The following is a 19303-nucleotide window of genomic DNA, read 5'->3' on the forward strand; positions in this document are numbered from 1 at the left end:
CCCCGTATCCTCACTCCGCCCCGCCGATCGCAGCTCCCCCCGCGTTCCGCAGCCCAATCAGGGCGGCTCGGAGCAATTCAAACCGCGGCTCCGCTCCGCTCCCGGGCCGGGCAGGCTGCGCCGTGCGGCGGCGGCGGGGCCGGTCCGGATGGGCGCGGGGAGCGGCGGGGCGGGCGCGGCCCCCGCCCGCCGCCCGGAGCGCAGGTGAGCGCGGAGGAACCGGGGGGAACCGGGGGGAACCGGGAAAGTTTGGTGGTGGAGCCGCGGGGCTGCACCGGGCACCGCCCGGCCGCGGCTCCGCAGGGGCGGTGCGGGATGCGCGGGGATCCGCTCCCGGTGCCGCTCCCGGTGCCGCTCCCGGTACCCGGGTGGGCTCCTTGCGGGGATGGGGGGTCCCGAGAGCTGCGGTATCCTCGGGTCGGGGGTCTGTGACAGCCTGGGGTGGGCGGGGGAGCGGGAAAAAAATGGGAATTTTGGAATGAATATCGCTGTTAGATAAAATCTGGGATGGGCGTGTTGGGGATGAAGAAGTGGAAAACAAGGAATTCCCGCAGCTGCAGCAAAGCCGCTGATTTTGGGGTTCGGCTGTGGGGGAGCCAAGGGGCGGCCGCCGAAGCCCCCGAGGGCTGAGGGGATTTGGGGGCTCTGGGAGACGGGGGAGGGCGGCTTGGGGAAACTTTGGGATGAAGCGGAGCCGCTGTGTCCGTGCTGGAGCCGGGGGTCTGTCCGGGAGCCGGGGGGATCCCGCAGAGCCCCGGCACAAAGGGCTGAGCCCCGCAGGAACCGGGGCCGTTCCGCTCTCAGCCCCTCGGGAGGAGCCCCGGGAGCTCCCCGGGAGCGGCACCGGGAATTGGGGAGCTCTGGGCTGGCTGGGGCAGCGTTTGGTGCAGAGCCCCGTGTCGGACACGAGCTGGAGCTCCAGCAGGGCCGGCTGTGGGATTGAGGCGCTTTGGGGCTGCCCGGAGCCCGCTGCCGTCCCCTCCTTGTGCCGTTCCCGGGGCTCTGCCCGCTCCCAGCTCGGTGTCCCGGAGCCCGGCAGGGGACGGGGCGATGCTCCGGTGGCTCCGGCCGTGCCCGGGCTGGGCTGAGCGTGGGACGGGAGCGGGGATGGTTCTGCTGGCCGAGGGAGGGGTGGCAGCAGGATGTGCCCGGTTGCTGTGGCAGCGCTGCTGGCAGTGCCCGGGTCCTTGGGCGAGGCTCTGGTTTTCCCTGAGCAGCCCCGGGAGGACGCCTGGGATCCGTTCGGGGTCTGTCCCCGCGGTTCCTGTGCCGGGAGGGGAAGGGAGGGAGGTGGGATCAGCCCTGAAAACCGCACGGGTGGAACCCCCGGGCTGAATCCCCCCGGAAAGGAGGAGGACAGGGCCTCAGGCTGTGCCAGGCAGCGTTTAGGCTGGAGATTGGGGGCATTTCTGCACAGGAAAGCTGCTCGAGCGCTGGCACGGTGGCACTGGGGGCATCCCCATCCCTGCGGATGTGACACTTGGGGACAGGGGTCTGTGGTGGCCTCGAATGGGCTCGATGATCTCGGGGGCTTTTCCAAGGTAAACAATTCCCAGACTCCATCCCCTGGGCCGGCTCCAGGGCCATCAGCAGCGCCTGCTGTCCCCGAATCTCCACGCACCTGTTGCCGCCGGCCCCGGCCGGGCGCTCCCGCTGCCCCCGCGGCTCCTCCCGCTGCCGGCGGCATCTGCTCGGTGCTCGGGGGCCGGGGCAGCGTTCCCGGGGCTCCGCGGGGCTCCGCGGGCCGTGGGCAGCCCGGGCAGGCCGGGCCGGGGCTGGAGCAGCAGCAGGGCCGTGGGTGGATGCCGGAAAAGCCGAGCTGGGAGCGGCAGCCGCGGTTCGTGAGCTCCGCGCCTCCCCCGGCGCCCGCCACGGTGACAGCAGCGGTGACAGCAGCGGTGACAGCAGCGGTGACACCTCGGGCTGGCGGTGCCGAGCTCTCTGGAGGTGCCGAGCGTCGGTAAATCCCGAGCCGAGCTGTGGGAGCGGCTGATCCCGGCAGGAAGCGCTGCCCGGCTGGAGCTGCCTCCGAGGGCTCCCCACAAAATCAAATTGATGGATCGGAGCTCCCTGAGGGACCCCAGGGCCGTGAGGCTGAGCTGCAGCCCGGGGCGGGGCAATAAACCCGGGATTGAAGGAGTGACCAGGGATGGAGAGGGGATTGCGGGATGGGAGCGCTCCAGGGCGAGGGGCAGGGGTGGAAAACTGGGATTAAAGGGGAGCTGGGGGCTGTTCCCAGCTGGAACCTGCAGGGGAGAGCTGTGGGGACCCAAAAGAGGGACCTGGAGTGGGTCTGGGATTGTGGATCCCAGTGGTGCCTGGCTGGTGGGACAGGACCAGCCTATCCCCATCCCCATTCCATTCCCATCCCCATTCCCATCCCCATCCCCATTCCATCCCCATCCCCATTCCATTCCATTCCCATTCTCATTCCCATTCCCATTCCCATTCCCATTCCCATCCCCATTCCCATTCCCATTCCATTCCCATCCCCATTCCATTCCCATCCCCATTCCATTCCATTCCCATTCCCATTCCCATTCCCATTCCATTCCCATTCCCATTCCCATCCCCATTCCATTCCCATCCCCATTCCCTTTCCAGCCGTGCCTGGGGTTGGGTCTGTCTGGAAACCACCCGGGATCCCGAGACCATTGCACAGGATTCTGTGCTGTGGGAAGGGCAGGATGCTCTGTGCAGCTGGGATGTGCCTGAGGTGCAGAGCTGGAAGCTCCCAGCGTTGGGCAGCACAGCTGAATCCATGGATTTTAACATCTTTAACACCCCCCCAAGCCCTTGTGTGGCTTTCCCTCCCTGGCCTGGCAGGGCTTGGTGCCCGCCAGGTCTCTACATCCCAACCAGCCAGGCAGAACCTCGTTCAGGGGGGTCTTTTGGAATCCAAACCTTTCTTTGGAAGCTTCTGCTGGGATTCCCTGGTCCGTGGGGATGGTTTGGAGCAGAGACCCCTGAGCCCACAGGAGAGCCACAGCTTTGGGGTCATGGAGAGGAGCAGAGTCCTGAGAGGCAGGGCAGGAGCTGCTGGATGCTCTTCCAGCCTGGAATGGCTCTGGAGGCCAAGCAGGAGCTCCTGGATGCTCTTCCAGCCTGGAATGGCTCCGGAGGCCAGGCTGGTGGGGTTTGGAGCAGCCTGGGGCACTGGGAGGTGTCCCTGGGCCCATTCCATGATCCCACAGCTCCTTTGGGGTGTCCCCATGTGAGCAGAGGTGGCTTTGCCGTCCCAGCCTGGCTGTCCCCATGTTCCCACTGCCCTGGGGCTGGCCCAGGGTTTGGGAATTCAGCTGGGATATCCCTGGATCGGCCCCATGGAGCTGCCTGGGCTCCTCAGGGCTCTTCAGGCTGGAGATTCCAGCACCTGAATCCCTGAATTCCCGGGATCTCCTGCAGCCCCTCTGCATTGCAGGGCTGCGGGTTTGTCTTTAATTGTGCCGGGCTGTGCTAACGAAGGGATTAAGGCCTGGGAGGGCGAGCGGTGCCGGCCAAATTCCCGTCCAGATTCCCTCCCTGCTCCAAGGGCTGTTTTGTAACTCTCTCCTTTCATTCCTTCATCCCTGCCTGGAGCATCCCGCACTGGGATCCAGATCTGAGCCGCTGCTGGGGCTGGGCCATGAGTCCCCAGCACTGCTGAGGCTTCCAAGGACTGAGGGATGAGGGAGTTCCTGGATGGAGCTGGGCACTCCCTGGATCCCTGGGTATTCCCTGGATGGAGCTGGGCACTCCCTGAATGGAGCTGGGAATTCCCTGGATGGAGCTGGGCACTCCTGGATGGAGCTGGGCACGCCCTGGATGGAGCTGGGCACCCCTGGATGGAGCTGGGCACCCCTGGATGGAGCTGGGCATTCCCTGGATGGAGCTGGGCACCCCTGGATGGAGCTGGGCATTCCCTGGATGGAGCTGGGTATTCCCTGGATGGAGCTGGACATTCCCTGGATCCCTCCTGGGCTGCTGGGAGTGTTCCAGAGGGATGGGGATGGGCTCAGGGCAGAGCTGGGGATGGGCTCAGGGCAGAGCTGGGGATGCTCTGTCTCCTGCTCCCTGCTGGATCCCACGGAGCTGCTCCATCCTTGGGGTCCTCAGCTGCTCCATCCTTGGGGTCCTCAGCTGCTCCATCCATGGGATCCTCAGCTGCTCCATCCATGGGGTCCTCAGCTGCTCCATCCTTGGGATCCTCAGCTGCTCCATCCTTGGGATCCTCTCCTCTCCAGGTCAGGGATGCACCCAAAGCTCCTCCAGGGAAGGAAGGGGCTGGAACCAGAGCTGGTGCCAGGGTCAGGAGATGGAGCAAACCCACGGATTGTGCAGGGCTGTGCAGGACAGGGCCATCAGGAACATTCCCTGGGAGCAGCAGGGAGGGAGCCTTGTCCCCAGGGGACCTGGTGTCCCGCCAGGCTCGGGGCAGACGCAGCCCTGGAGCAGCATCCCAGCCCAGCCCGGCTGCCAAGGTGCTTCCAGGAATGCCTGGGGCATGGCAGGGACACAAGGCAGGCGGTGACGGAGAGAGCTTGGCACCGGCCTGGCACAGAGTGTCCTGGCACAGGCGGGAGCAGCCTGGGATGCTGGAACAGGGATGGAGGCACGGAGCTGCAGCCCGAGCAGGGGGGGACACCCTGGGCAGGATGGGGGTCCCAGCTGCGGATGGACAGAGCTGTCCCTCTGTCTGTCCCTGCCTGGCACAGCGGGAGCAGGATGGGGAAGGGTTCCAGCAGTGGGATGAGAGGATTTGGGCTGCTGGGGATGCTCCTTCCCCCCTGCTCTGTCTCTGTCCCGTTTGTGTCGCTCACCCCAACCCAGACCAGACATCCCTGGGGAAGCCATGGAGGAGGTGAGAGATGGGGATGGGCCGGGGGGACCTGCTGGGACCTGGACCCTGCTGAGATCCAGGACCCTGCAGGGATCCAGGACCCTGCTGAGATCCAGGACCCTGCTGGATCCCCCTGGTTTTGATGGAGATTTTTGGTGATTTCGTGAATATTTCGGGATTTTTGTGGGGATTTTTTGGGTCTGTGGCCATCCCTGCCTTCCCTAATCCCCTCCATCCCACAGCACACCCCTGGAGCACAGTGTGGATGTGGGGTCTCAAGCAGCTCAGGGCAGCCCCTCGGATCCACCAGCAGCTCCCAGTTCCTTCCCCTGCCCGGTTTGCCCCAAATTCTGGGAGGTGTGGCCAGGATTGATCAGGGCCTTCCCCGAGGGAGGCAGGAATGGGATCCCCCTGCTCCCTGCAGCCCCTGAGCCTGGATAAAATCCCGGGGAGTTCTCAGCATGGGAACGGCATCATTGATTTCCCGGAGCTGAGCCCTGGCCCTGCCATCGATCTGCATTTTTATCAGCTCATCTCGGTGACTGAGAGGCTCCGGCACTGCGGGGAGGAGGAAGAGGAGGAAAGGAAGGAAAAAGGAAGGAAAAAGGAAGGAAGGAAGGAAGGAAGGAAGGAAGGAAGGAAGGAAGGAAGGAAAGGAAGGAAAGGAAGGAAAGGAAGGAAGGAAGGAAAGGAAGGAAAGGAAGGAAAGGAAGGAAAGGAAGGAAAGGAAGGAAAGGAAGGAAAGGAAGGAAAGGAAGGAAAGGAAGGAAAGGAAGGAAAGGAAGGAAAGGAAGGAAAGGAAGGAAAGGAAGGAAAGGAAGGAAAGGAAGGAAGGAAGGAAGGAAGGAAGGAAGGAAGGAAGGAAGGAAGGAAGGAAGGAAGGAAGGAAGGAAGGAAGGAAGGAAGGAAGGAAGGAAGGAAGGAAGGAAGGAAGGAAGGAAGGAAGGAAGGAAGGAAGGAAGGAAGGAAGGAAGGAAGGAAGGAAGGAAGGAAGGAAGGAAGGAAGGAAGGAAGGAAGGAAGGAAGGAAGGAAGGAAGGAAGGAAGGAAGGAAGGAAGGAAGGAAGGAAGGAAGGAAGGAAGGAAGGAAGGAAGGAAGGAAGGAAGGAAGGAAGGAAGGAAGGAAGGAAGGAAGGAAGGAAGGAAGGAAGGAAGGAAGGAAGGAAGGAAGGAAGGAAGGAAGGAAGGAAGGAAGGAAGGAAGGAAGGAAGGAAGGAAGGAAGGAAGGAAGGAAGGAAGGAAGGAAGGAAGGAAGGAAGGAAGGAAGGAAGGAAGGAAGGAAGGAAGGAAGGAAGGAAGGAAGGAAGGAAGGAAGGAAGGAAGGAAGGAAGGAAGGAAATCAATAAATAAATGAAGGAGCACTTGGCATTAGATGTGGATTTGGGAGTGTTCTGCCTGTTCAGCCTCTGCTGCCTTCCCAGTCGGGTTTTTAGGGGTTTTCTCGCAGAGCCTCGGATGCTGCTCCGGGTGTTGCTGCACGTGGAGGGCGGCTCCAAACAGCGCCTCCGACCCAGGAGGGATTAAAAATCCTTTAATTGCAGAGCCGGAGTTCTTGGGAGCTGAGTCTTTGCCCATTTGCTCAATAATTCATGGCAGAGCCCGGTAATTAAATGCTAAAGACCCGGTTTGCCTGGCATTGTTTGCAGTTCCATTGCTGCTTGAATGCAAGAAATTACCGAGTCATTTAATTGGTAATTAAAAGTAATGATTGCTTCCCATGCTCCAGGAATTACTCAGCATTTCTGGGGTTGTTTGCACACAGCAGAAACGCCCTCCCTGCTTTCCAGGCTGAATTCCTGTGAATTTATCCCTGGGTCGGTGCTGGGGGGAGCCTCGTGCTGCCCCATCCCCTTTCAATGGCTCATAAAGACCAGGAAAAACGCGAATTAGCACAAAATGAGGCAGCACGGGCTGCCCGTGGGAAACTCCTGGGCTTGATCCCATTCCAGGCTCTCCCACTGCCCATGGCCTTGCATGGGTGGGTTTGGGGGGATTTGGGAATGTCCAGGCGCTTTTGGGGCTGGGTTTGGGCCTTTGGATAAGGGGATGTGGGGCTGCGTTTATAAATAATCCACAATTCCTGACAGGAGCAAATCGGGATCTGCTCCCAGGGAGCAGCAGGGCAAGGGGGAACGGCCTCGAGCTGTGCCAGGGGAGGTTTAAACTGGATATTGGGAAAATTCCTTCGTGGAAAAAGGATTGTCAGGGTGAAGGGTCGGGGGATGGGATGGGATGGGGTGGGGTGGGATGGGATGGGATGGGATGGGATGGGATGGGATGGGATGGGATGGGATGGGATGGGATGGGATGGGATGGGATGGGGTGGGGTGGGATGGGGTGGGGTGGGATGAGAATGGCACTGGGATGGGATGGGAGTGGGATGGGATGGGATGGGAGTGGCACTGGGATGAACTGGAGTGACACTGGGATAGACTGGGAATGGCGCTGGGATGGGTTGGGATTGGCACTGGGATGGGATGGGAGTGGCACTGGGATGGGATGGGAGTGGCACTGGGATGGGAATGGCACTGGGATGGGATGGGATGGGATTGGCACTGGGATGGGATGGGATTGGCACTGGGATGGGAATGGCACTGGGATGGGATGGGATGGGATTGGCACTGGGATGGGATGGGAGTGGCACTGGGATGGGATGGGATGGGATGGGATGGGATTGGCACTGGGATGGGATGGGAGTGGCACTGGGGTGGGATGGGATGGGAGTGGCACTGGGATGAACTGGAGTGACACTGGGATAGGCTGGGAATGGCGCTGGGATGGCTTGGGATTGGCACTGGGATAGGAATGGCGCTGGGATGGGATGGGATTGGCACTGGGATGGACTGGGAGTGGCTTTTAGGACACTCCAGGAGCCTTCCCCAGGTTTTGATCCCCAGGGACAGATCCTGGAGTTTTCAGTGCCCCCACATTTGTTGCGTTGACAAAATCCTGAATTTCCTCCCCCTGGGGCTCAGAGACCCCAACCCCGATGGAAACATCCCCTGAACTGTGCAGGGCCCTGGGGGAGCTGGGAACCCCTCTCAGGGCTGGAGCTGACACTTCCCAGATCCTCAGGGAGCGCTGCCCCATCCTCAGACTGGGATTGCAATTCCCAGATCTGGGACAGGGAATAATTTCATTTTTGTGCAGGGCTGTGGAGCTGAGCGTGTTCCATGCACAACTCCAGGCACGGATAACCTTTGCTTATTCCCAGCCTGGAGTTACCCTGGGCTGGGTTTTTGCTGCCTAAGCCCTTCCAGCTGCCCTTTCCTGCTCTGATTCCCAAATCACCAGCTCTGGAGGCACCTCGGAGCCAGAATGTGAATTAATAATGTGCTAAGAAAATAAAGACACTTCAACAGCCTTTAAATCAAGGGGAACGGCCTGTTAAAGGCTTTGGACAAATCCCATTACTTTGTGTGCAGTTTTAGGGCTGGCAGGAATAAATCTCCGGGCAATTTATGGATGGTGACGAATTTCTTTCAGGAGGAAAGAATCCCATGGGGGAGGCTCCTGGTTATCCAGAGATTCTCTGAGGAGTTGTGGAGTTATTGATGTGTCCCACTGGGAGTGACAACAAAATCTGTGGCCTCTGGGGTCACCTGGGTTGGCATCAAAATCCATTTTGGGAGGCTGGGATGCTCCTCCCTGGGGCTGGGGTGGCAGGAGCAGAGCAGGAGGGGACAGGGATGGGAATTTCCTGTTGTTGGTGGAGGGGACGGGGATTGGGAGTTTTCTGTTGTTGGTGCATGGCCAGGAAAGAGGCATCAGGGAATCTGGGGGCTCTAGAGCCTCTCCTGGGGTGGCTGCAGGGACCTGGACCCTATTGGTGTCCCCAGAGCTCCCTGTCCCCTCTCGTCCCATTTTCGGTGTCACAAACTGTCACTCCCATTTTCGGTGTCACAAACCTCTCTAAGTTAACCAGGAAAATCTGGTTTTGATGGAAAACTGGAGGAATTTGGTTGGGATTGTCCACAGCCGTGGATTGCCCTGGCAGCAGCCCCCAGTTCCTGTCTCAGGGCTCCCTGGGAATTGGGGTTCCCTCCCTGGAAATTCCTGCTCCAGAAATTTCTCTTTTCCTTTCTTTTCCCCTTGGGAGCATCCAAAGGAGCAGGATCACCCTCATGGCCTCTCCCCAGTGGTTCAGGGGAGCTGCAGGGCTGGGCTTCTGTGCAGGGAGCAGCTCAGGTGTGACACATCCCTCACCTGTCCCGGAGGGCTCTGCAGGGCTGGGCTTGGCTCGGCAAGGGGCAGCGAGCTGGAATTCTCTGCTTGAGCAGGGGAGCCTGGAGAGGACAGGACAGGACAGGACAATCCCTCAGTGTCACCAGGAGTGTTGGGAATGAGGTCTCAGCCCTCGGGAAGGGGCTTTGGGTCCCCTCAGTGCTGCCCAGGAGGGGAGTTTTGGGAGGGCTTTGGTGTCACCCAGAATAATTCTGGAATTGGATAGAACCTCCATGGACGTAGAGCCCAACCATCCCCAGCCCTGCCAAGGCCACCCCTGTCCCCAAGTGTCACATCCCCACTGATTTCAACCCCTGCAGGAATGGGAATCCAGCCTGTCCACCCTTTCCATGGGGAAATTTCTCCTCCTGCAGCCAGCCAGGCTTCCAATAAGCCCAAGGTGATTTTCTTTCATTTCCATTGGCAGTGAAATCCAGCCTGCCATGGCTGGGAGCTGCAGAAAACACAAATGGTTTTCCCCCAGCCATGGGCAATGGTTTTTTTTTGGGTTTTGTTTTTTTGGTTTTTTTTTTTTTTTTTTTTTTTGGGTTTTTTTTTTTTTCACCTGGAACTGGAGCAGCCAAGTGTGGGATTGTCCTCCAAGCAGGAACAGTCACTCGGCGCCACAGGGCTGTACCCAGAGCAGCCACTGCAGGTTCCACAGATCCCTTTGTCAGCACTAAAAAGGGCTCAGATCCTGCTGGAGGCTTCTGGCATTTCATAGGGGAGCTCAGATTAGAGGAACACTCGGATTTTCCTCTCCCCAAAATGCAGGGCTGAGCGTGGGACAAGGCAAAGGCTGAACCTCATTTCATTGTCCAGCAGGAACCTGCTCCTTCCTGGAGTTTCTTCAGCATCCCCCAAAGCCCAGATCCCCCTGAGGCTGCAGCTCCAAAGCTGGCTCTGAGGCAGGGCTGGAGTTGATATTCCTGAGTGCCAGAATGTCTGAATATTCCTGAGTGCCAGAATTTCTGAATATTCCTGATTCCCTGTGCCTCGGGGTACCTCTGTCCCCAGCTCCCCCCTGAGACCATCCAGCTTTTTGTGCTGTAGGATGAACAATTCCTCAGCACGAGGATCCCTTCCAGCTCTGAGAGCCTTCCAAGGAGAGAGGGCAGAGGGGGAAGCTCCACACAGCAATTCCCACAGCCAGGGGCTCTTTATCACGGACTTTGGGAGAGGCAGAGGAATTTCGGGATGAAAGTCTTGAAATTAAACTGGAATTAAAGCCACAAATCCCAGAATGGCTTCAGCTGGGAGGGATCTCAAAGGTCTTCCAGTCCCACCCCTGTCCCAGGGTTCTCCAAGCCCTGTCCAGCCTCGCCTTGTGTGGATGGATGGATGATGGATGGATGGGTGGATGGATGGATGATGGATGGATGGATGGATGGATGGCTGAGGGATGGATGGATGGATGAGAGATGGATGGATGGATGAGGGATGGATGGATGATGGATGGATGGATGGATGGATGGATGGATGGATGGATGGACGGATGGATGATGGATGGATGGATGGATGGATGGATGGATGGATGGATGGATGATGGATGGATGGATGGATGGATGGATGGATGGACGGATGGATGATGGATGGATGGATGGATGGATGGATGGATGGATGGATGGATGGACGGATGGATGGATGGATGGATGGATGGATGGATGGATGGACGGATGGATGGATGGATGGATGGATGGATGGATGGGTGGATGGATGGATGGATAGATGGATGGATGGATGATGGATGGATGGATGAGGGATGGATGGATGGATGGATGGATGGATGATGGATGGATGGATGGATGGATGGATGGATGGATGGATGGATGATGGATGGATGATGGATGGATGGATGGATGGATGGATGGATGGATGGATGATGGATGGATGGATGAGGGATGGATGGATGATGGATGGATGATGGATGGATGGATGGATGATGGATGGATGGATGGATGGATGGATGGATGGATGGATGGATGGATAGATGGATGGATGGATGATGGATCCATGGATCCATGGATTCATGGATGCATGCATGGATGGATGGATGGATGGAATATCTGAGCACCTTGCCCACATTTTGACTTTGGGTACAGGGACAGAGGATGTATTTCTCCAGAGAAACTCTGGGAACTGCCAGGGCAGCCTCACCAGGCCCCTGTGGCTCTTCCAGGAGCAGGTGGGGAGGAGACCTTCAGGAACTGTCCATCCATACGAGCAGAGCAATTTTAATTTGCCCCTGCTGAGCTGCCCTGTGCCCCGGGCACCAAGCGTTCCCTGAGCTGCTGGAGTGTGGAAAACTCCCCGTGGGCACCTCCCAGGAACCCAAACTCCATCAGAACCGAGCCTGGCAGAGCAGGGAAACTCAACTCCAGCCATTTCCATGGAATTCTCCCTGTGGGAAGGGGACAGCGGAGCTGCAGCAATTTCCATCCCCAAAAGCTGCATCCCTGCGGATCCTGGGGAGGGGGAATGTGCCCAGGTGTGACCCCAGCGTGTCCCTGAGGCTGATCCTGGTCTGAGTGCCGTGAACAGAGGGGGCAGTGCCAGCCTGGGAATCCTGGAGCATCCCTGGACACGCTGGGGACAGTCCTGGATCCCGGGGGGACCAGGGTGCAGGAGCTTCCCAGGGATCAGAGCAGGATTTTTGGGATGCAGGAGTTTCCCAGGGGTCCCAGCAGGATTTTTGGGATGCAGGAGTTTCCCAGGGGTCCCAGCAGGATTTTTGGGATGCAGGAGTTTCCCAGGGGTCCCAGCAGGATTTTTGGGATGCAGGAGTTTCCCAGGGATCAGAGCAGGATTTTTGGGATGCAGGAGTTTCCCAGGGGTCCCAGCAGGATTTTTGGGATGCAGGAGTTTCCCAGGGGTCCCAGCAGGATTTTTGGGATGCAGGAGCTCCCCATGAGATCAGAGTGGATTTTTTGGGGATGCAGGAGCTTCCCGGGGATCAGAGCAGAATTTTTGGGACGTAGAAACTCCCCGTGGGATCACAGGGAGGTTTTCGGGATGCAGGAGCTTCCCGTGTGATCACAGGGAAATTTTTGGGATCGCAGGGAATTTTTTGGGATGCAGGAGCTTCCCTGGGATCAGAGCAGGATTTTTGGGATGCAGGAGCTCCCCATGGGATCAAAGGGAGGTTTTTGGGATGCAGGAGCTTCCCTGGGATCAGAGCAGATTTTTTGGGATGCAGGAGCTCTCCGTGTGATCACAGGGAATTTTTGGGGATCACAGGGAATTTTTTGGGATGCAGGTGCTCCCCGTGTGATCACAGGGAACTTTTGGGGATCGCAGGGAATTTTTTGGGATGCAGGCGCTCCCCGTGTGATCACAGGGAATTTTTGGGGATCGCAGGGAATTTTTTGGGATCGCAGGGAGGTTTTTGGGATGCAGGCGCTCCCCGTGAGATCACAGGGAATTTTTTGGGATCACAGGGAATTTTTTGGGATGCAGGATCTTCCCTGGGATCAGAGCAGGATTTTTGGGATGCAGGTGCTCCCCGTGTGATCACAGGGAATTTTTGGGGATCGCAGGGAGGTTTTTTGGGATGCAGGCGCTCCCCGTGAGATCACAGGGAATTTTTGGGGGTCGCAGGGAGGTTTTCGGGATCACGGGGAATTTTTGGGGATCACAGGGAATTTTTGGGGATCGCAGGGAGGTTTTCGGGATCACAGGGAGGTTTTTGGGGATCACAGGGAATTTTTGGGGATCACAGGGAGGTTTTTGGGATGGCGGGGATGCGGAGCCGGGGCGGGGGCGCAGCTCAGCCCCGCAGCTCGAGCACTCCCACGGTCTGGCTCTCCCGGGCAGGCGCCTCGGGAAACTTGCCCGGCTCCGATCGCTGCGCTCCACCTTTTATTCTAATGGGCTCCGCATCGCCATAGGAACCCGAGCCCGCCCGGGCGGCAGCGAGCGCCGCCGCTCCCGGGGCCCGGCATGGCCGGGGATGGATGCGGGGGCCCGGGGCAGCCGCCAGGTACCGACCCGGGGGCACCGGGACCCCCAGCCCTGCCCGGCCGGGGGCAGCCGGGAAATGCCCCAGGAGGGTGGGGGGAGAGGGCAGGGAGCCGGCTTTGGGGTGGGAACAGCTTTTCCTGGGGTTGGGTGGGTTTGGGTGAAGGGTGCTTGGCCGGGTCGGGGGTCTCAGAGGTTGGGATTTGGGGTGGGAACAGCCTTTCATGGGGTTGGATCGGTTGGGAGAAGGGTGCTTGGCTGGGTCGGGGGTTTCAGAGGTTGGGATTTGGGCAAACCCAGCCCTGCGTGGCTGGGGCTGGGCTGAGCCTCCCCCACGGCTGCTCCTGGAGGGGATGGGACATCCCAGACACTCCGTGGGGCTGATCCATGGGATCTCCCTGGATCCAGGCTCCACCTGCCCCACGCTGCTGGGTCCAGGCAGGATTCCAGCCTGGGAGAGGGGCTGGAGCCCTCCCGTCATCCACAGGATGCTCCAGCAGGGCTGGAGAGGTCCTGGGAGCAGGTTTGGGACGTGAGGGGACACCAGACATCCAAGGGATCCTGACGAGGCTCGGGATCCTCCCTGGGCACACTCCAGACCCTCCTGCATCCCTTTGTCCATGGGGTGGAGAGGGGATGGGATGGGAGGGAGCCCCTGAACGCTTCTGGATGCTTGGGAAGGGCTGGCACTGCCTGGTTCTGGCTTTTCCTCCTCCTCCAGGCTGGGATGGATCTGCTGGAGAGTCGGGATCAGCCAGGCTGGAGGTGCAGGGAGGGCTCAGCATCCCTGGGCATGGACAGGGTGGGCAGAAGGGTCTGACCCTAACAGGGAATAACAGGGAGGCTGGGAAGGGGAGGTGGACCCCAGTGGGTCCCAGTGGACCCCAGTGAGTCCCAGTGGATCTCAATGGATCTCAGTGGACCCCAGTGGATCCCAATGGATGGGGTTCCTGCCATGGGGAACACCTTTACTCCTGCTGGGCCTGGCACAGGGCAGAGGAGCAGCCCTGAGCTGGGGCAGGAGCAGATCGCAGGGGTAACACAGCTTTGGGATTCACAGCAAGGGGACCCAGGAAAATCAGGATTCTCCCAGCCCTGTAAAACGGGAGAACAGCCCTGTGCCCTGCAGGAGCCTCACACCCCGCTTTGGCTGGGGCCAGCTCCGTGCCCAGGGCTCGGATCCTGCTGGGAGTTCAGGATTCCCTGGCACAGCCCCTGGATGAGCTCCAGAGGCTGCCAGGCCCCGTCCCAGCAGCTGCATTTACTGAAAAAGGCAATGCAGGGATTGCAGCTGCTCCAGGGCGGGCACCAGCGTGTCCAGAGAGGGGCACGGAGCCGCCTCTGTCCGTCTGTCCTGCTGCACACGGCTGGGACAGACACCAGGACCCGCTGCTGAGGAGGTGAAGGGAAGGAGGGAGGGACCCCCATGGCCCTGACAGTGAAGCCTTTCCCCATCTTTGAGGAGTTCAGGCACCAAAAATCGCGGAAAAAACATTCCAGGGGGATTTTCCAGTGCTTCTCTCATGAGCAAGATGAGGGTGGGGAAGTGGTTTAAGGGAAAAGGGGAGATTTGGGGTAATGGTTTTAAGTGAAAAGAGGGGAGATTTGGAGTAATGATTTTAAGGGAAAAGAGGGGAGATTTGGGGTAATGGTTTTAAGGGAAAAGAGGGGAGATTTGGAGTAATGGTTTTAAGGGAAAAGAGGGGAGATTTGGAGTAATGGTTTTAAGGGAAATGGGGAGATTTGGGGTAATGTTTTTAAGGGAAAAGAGGGGAGATTTGGGGTAATGGTTTTAAGGGAAAAGAGGGGAGATTCAGGGTGGAATGAGGCAGGAATTTGTTAGGATGAGGGCGGGGAGGGGTGGGATGGAATTCCCCTCCCTGGAGGTGCCCCAGGCTGGGGTTTGGAGCAGCTTTGGGCACTGGAAGGTGCCAGGGCTGGCTCTGGATGGGCTTCAAGGTTCTTCCAGCCCAAACCTGGATGGTGCCCTCCATCCCACCTGGATCACACCCAGATCCTGCCTGGCTCCGCGCTGACTCCCTCCTTTGTTCGCAATAAGCATCTCATTAGATATTCCCCGTTCCCAAATTAACATTTAATTCGTGCCTCGTTCCCAGAAAAAACCTGGGCACAGCCTCCTGGAATTGTTGACAGTGATCCTGTTCCTTTGTGAGCTCTGTCCCTATTAAGCAATTTCCTCGCCTGTGTCTTTTGAGTTACTAAGGGAACAGGAATAAAATCTTAATAAAACTCCATCAACCGTTCCTGAAATAACAGCAGCTCCTTGGAGGGGCCTGAGCAAGGGATGGGGCTCTGCTCCAAATTCCCAGGAAATCCAGAGCACAGAGTCAGGGGTGGGGTGAGCTGGAGGGCTCAAAGCTCATCCAATTCCACCCATTTCCACCCAATTCCACCCAATTTCACCACCCCAGGGTGCTCCAGCCACAGCTGCTCTGGGAGCCCCCACTGATGAAAAGGCAACAAATCCCAAAAGGGAATAAATCCTTCATTTTCAGGATAAATAATATTAAATATAAATAATACATAAATTGCATAAATAATATATTTTGTATTAGTAATATATTTATAAAATAAAATAAAAATATTAAATACAAACAAACACATTAATATTAATATATTAATAATATATAAATAATACCAGGGTTAGCAATTAGCAGGAATTTTTCTCTTTTGTCCTGACTGTGCCTGATCCTCCCTGGATTTGGGACCTGAGCCATTGGGCATCTCCAGATCCAGGAGTTATTGCTGTCCTGAGCACCACCAAGGGGAATTTTTCAACCAAATATATCCATGGGAAGCACGGAGAGAGGTTTAGGCTTGGTTTAGGATATTGGGGGAATTCCTCCATGGAAAGGGGTGGAATCCCCATTCCTGGGGGGATTTAAAATCTTTTGGATGTGGCACTTGGGGACAGGGTCAGTGGTGGCCTTGGGATTGCTCTGCCTTGCCCTTCCCCATGGATATTGGATATTAAATATTAGATATTGGATATTAAATATGGGATATTGGATGTTGGATATTGAATATTGGGTATTAAATATTGGATACTGGATATTAAATATTGGGTGCTGGATATTGGATATGGGATATTGAATATTGGATTTTGGATATTGGATATCGCTGCCAGGGAGGGCAGGGGATGTTCCTGAGCTCTCCCAGGGAAATTTTGTTGTTTTTTTTCCTGTAGCCTGAATTCAGGCTCCAGGATGCTGCAAGGGGATATTGGGGTGGATATTCCAGGGCTGATGGTGTGGATATTTCAGGGATATTGATGTGGATATTCCAGAGACTTTGGTGTGGATATTCCAGGGCTGATGGTGTGAATATCCCAGGGCGGGTGGTGTGGATGTTGAAGGGATGATGGTGTGGATGTTGCAGGGGGGATGGTGTGGATATTCCAGGGATATTGATGTGGATATTCCGGAGACTTTGGTGTGGATGTTCCAGGGGGGATGGTGAGGATGTTGCAGGGATATTGATGTGGATATTCCAGGGATATTGATGTGGATGTTCCAGAGACTTTGGTGTGAATATTCCAGGGTGGATGGTGAGGATGTTGCAGGGATATTGATGTGGATGTTCCAGAGACTTTGGTGAGGATGTTGCAGGGGGATGGTGTGGATGTTCTCCTGAGGGGGTGGTGTCAATGTTCTCCCAGAGAGGATGACGTGGATGTTTTCCCGGGGAGGTTGTCATGGATGTTCTCCCAGGAATGTTGGTGTGGATATTGCAGGAATATTGATGTGGATATGCCAGGAATATTGATGTGGATGTTCCAGGGACTTTGGTGTGGATATTGCAGGGAGATTGGTGTGGATATTCCAGGGAGGTTGATGTGGATATTCTGGGGGTGTTGGTGTGAATATTCCTTGGATATTGGTGTGGATATTCCAGGGACTTCGGTGTGGATATTTGGGGATATTGATGTGGATATGCCAGGGACTTTGGTGTGGATATTCCATGGATATTGGCGTGGATATTGCAGGGATATTGGTGTGGATATTCCATGGATATTGGTGTGGATATTGCAGGGACTTTGGTGTGGATTTCTCCTGTGTGAGCTCCCCCGGTGCTGGGAATTCCAGAGGTGTCCCGGGAAGTGCTGCTGCGCTCCCTGCAGTGGCCACAGCCCCTGTTTTTAACCCTGTCCCTGTTCTCTCTGTCCCAAAGCCCTGGAGAGCCGGAGCCCAGCGCGGTGACGGGGCCCTGCGGGCACAGCCTGGCCCTGCTCCTGTCCCCACGCAGCTGCAGCCAGGTGGGTGCCACTGTTCCTCGGTAATCAGCTCCCCCTGTCCTTGTTGGGTCCATCCTGGGGCAGCTCCAGGCCTCCCTGAGCAGCCCCTGTGTCCTTTTTGGTGGGGATCCCCTGGGATTTGGGCTTCCAACACCAGCCTGGGCCTCTCCAGGGATTGCTGGGCATTCATGGCCAGAGGAGCAGCCCCTGCACCAGTGCCTGGAGCTGCCCACCCGTGCCTTGTGCCCTCACCAGTGGCTTGCCAGGAAATCCAGAACTCCCTGAGCACCTCCTGATCCTGTTGCTGCATCCCGTGGCTGGTTCCTCCTCCCCAGCCATCCCTGCTTTCCCCACATCCCATTCCTTCTCCTTCACCATCTGTTTTTCCACATCCAATTCCTCCTCCCTCACCATCTCTGCTTCCCCCACACTCAATTCCTCCTCCCTCACCATCTCTGCTTTCCTCGTGGCCAATTCCTCCTCCCTCACCATCTCTGCTTTCCTCGTGGCCAATTCCTCCTCCCTCACCATCTCTGCTTTCCTCGTGGCCAATTCTCCCTCCCTCCCCATCTCTCCATGCCCATACCCATTCCCTGCTCCCTCACCAGCTCTGTTTTTCCCTCCAGGAGCTCTGGGCTCTCCCAGGAGCCGATCCCGAGGGTTTCCCCATGGAATAGGCGCTTTTCCAGGTGCCTGGGCACACGAGAAGCTGAAGTTGGTCGCCCCGGGGCACCCGAACCCGCCGTGCCCTGGAGCCCCCGGCCTCTGCCATGAATGATGCATCCACCATGGATTATGAACTGCTCTCCCCGTCCCTGGTGGAGCACCCCGCCGGCGCCGCGGGCATGGATGCCGAGCAGAAAACTGTCTTTGCCTTCGTCATCTTCCTCCTGGTGTTCCTGGTGATGCTGATGGTGCGCTGCTTCCGCATCCTGCTGGACCCCTACAGCCGCATGCCCGCCTCCTCCTGGACGGACCACAAGGAGGGCTTGGAGCGGGGCCAGTTCGACTACGCCCTGGTGTGAGGGGAGCCCGGGCCGAGCTCCAGCCCCGCTGCCCCTCCATCCGTCCATCCATCCATCCATCCATCCATCCATCCATCCATCCATCCATCCATCCATCCATCCTTCCCTCCTTCCCTCCCTCCCTCTGCAGGGATGCTCCGGGCCGGGGGGGCGAGCAGGGGGGGTCCGGCCCCAGGGAGGTTTTCTAGGCGTTTCTCTCTTTTCTAAGCACTTTTCATTTCTCTCGGCAGCCCGTGGGACGCTGGGGGTGGGACAGGGGGGCTGGACGGGGACCCCGGTGCCCCCCGTGCCCCCCGGGCACCGCGGACGGGGCATGGCGGGACCTGCCCTCGGCCCGCGGGGCCCCTGGGCTGGGCTGGGCTCTGCCCGGTGCCAGGCCCGAGCTTTGACCCCCGCTGCCCCCCGTGAGTGCCCCCCGGCAGTGCCCCCGTGGTCCAGTGCGTGTCCGTGTGTCCTGTAGCTGAGCCGTGTCCGTCAGGGGTTTCTCGGCACCGGCCCCCAGTGCTGGCTTTGTTCCTCCTCTGTGCCACTCCCGAGCCCCCCAAAAGCGAGGGGAGGCTGGAAACCCCCCCGTGCAGCCCCCCTTGGGCTCCAGCCCTGTCCGTGCCCAGCTGGTGACAATGGAGCCAGGGGCACTCCTGGCCTGGGGACACCAGGACGGGTCAGGGGTCCCCAAAACACCCGGGAGAGGCTCCTGGGCCATCCCTGCCGGGGTGTCCGGCCCTCCCCGGGCTCTCCAGGGCTCTGCAAGCGGCCGAGGGGCTGCCAAGGGCCGTGGTGGGCAGCGGGAGGGTCCTGCCAAGGAATTTGGGCCGGGGGGGAGGGAGAACCTCGCCCCCCTCCATGGAAATGAAGGGATTTGGAAATGAAGGGATTTGGAAATGAAGGGATTTGGAAATAAAGCAGCACCGTGCCGACCCCAGCCGGCTCCTGCTCCGCTCTGTGCTGCGTGCCGGGAGGGGAACGGGACCCTCCAAAACCCTGGGGGCAGGAGGAGGAGGAGGAAAAGGAGGAGGAAGAGCGA

The 19303-nt window shown here is 58.2% G+C and overlaps 1 protein-coding gene across 1 annotated transcript; it reads left to right on the plus strand.

The window, feature by feature from the left end:
- The first annotated feature begins 108 nt into the window (after window positions 1-108).
- CTXN1 (cortexin 1) lies at window positions 109-19160 on the plus strand. The gene is made up of 3 exons (XM_059489499.1): window positions 109-204; window positions 17191-17275; window positions 17881-19160. The coding sequence occupies exon 3, from the start codon at window positions 18025-18027 to the stop codon at window positions 18277-18279; it is 255 nt and encodes an 84-aa protein (XP_059345482.1). The 5' UTR covers window positions 109-204; window positions 17191-17275; window positions 17881-18024; the 3' UTR covers window positions 18280-19160.
- The last annotated feature ends 143 nt before the right edge of the window (window positions 19161-19303 follow it).

The sequence above is a fragment of the Ammospiza nelsoni genome, chromosome 27, assembly GCF_027579445.1.
Source record: "Ammospiza nelsoni isolate bAmmNel1 chromosome 27, bAmmNel1.pri, whole genome shotgun sequence".
NCBI classification, from domain to species: Eukaryota; Metazoa; Chordata; class Aves; order Passeriformes; family Passerellidae; genus Ammospiza; species Ammospiza nelsoni.

Excerpts from the sequence above, each read along its gene's own strand:
- CTXN1 (XM_059489499.1), top strand. The coding sequence starts at position 18,025 with ATGAATGATGCATCCACCATGGATTATGAACTGCTCTCCCCGTCCCTG.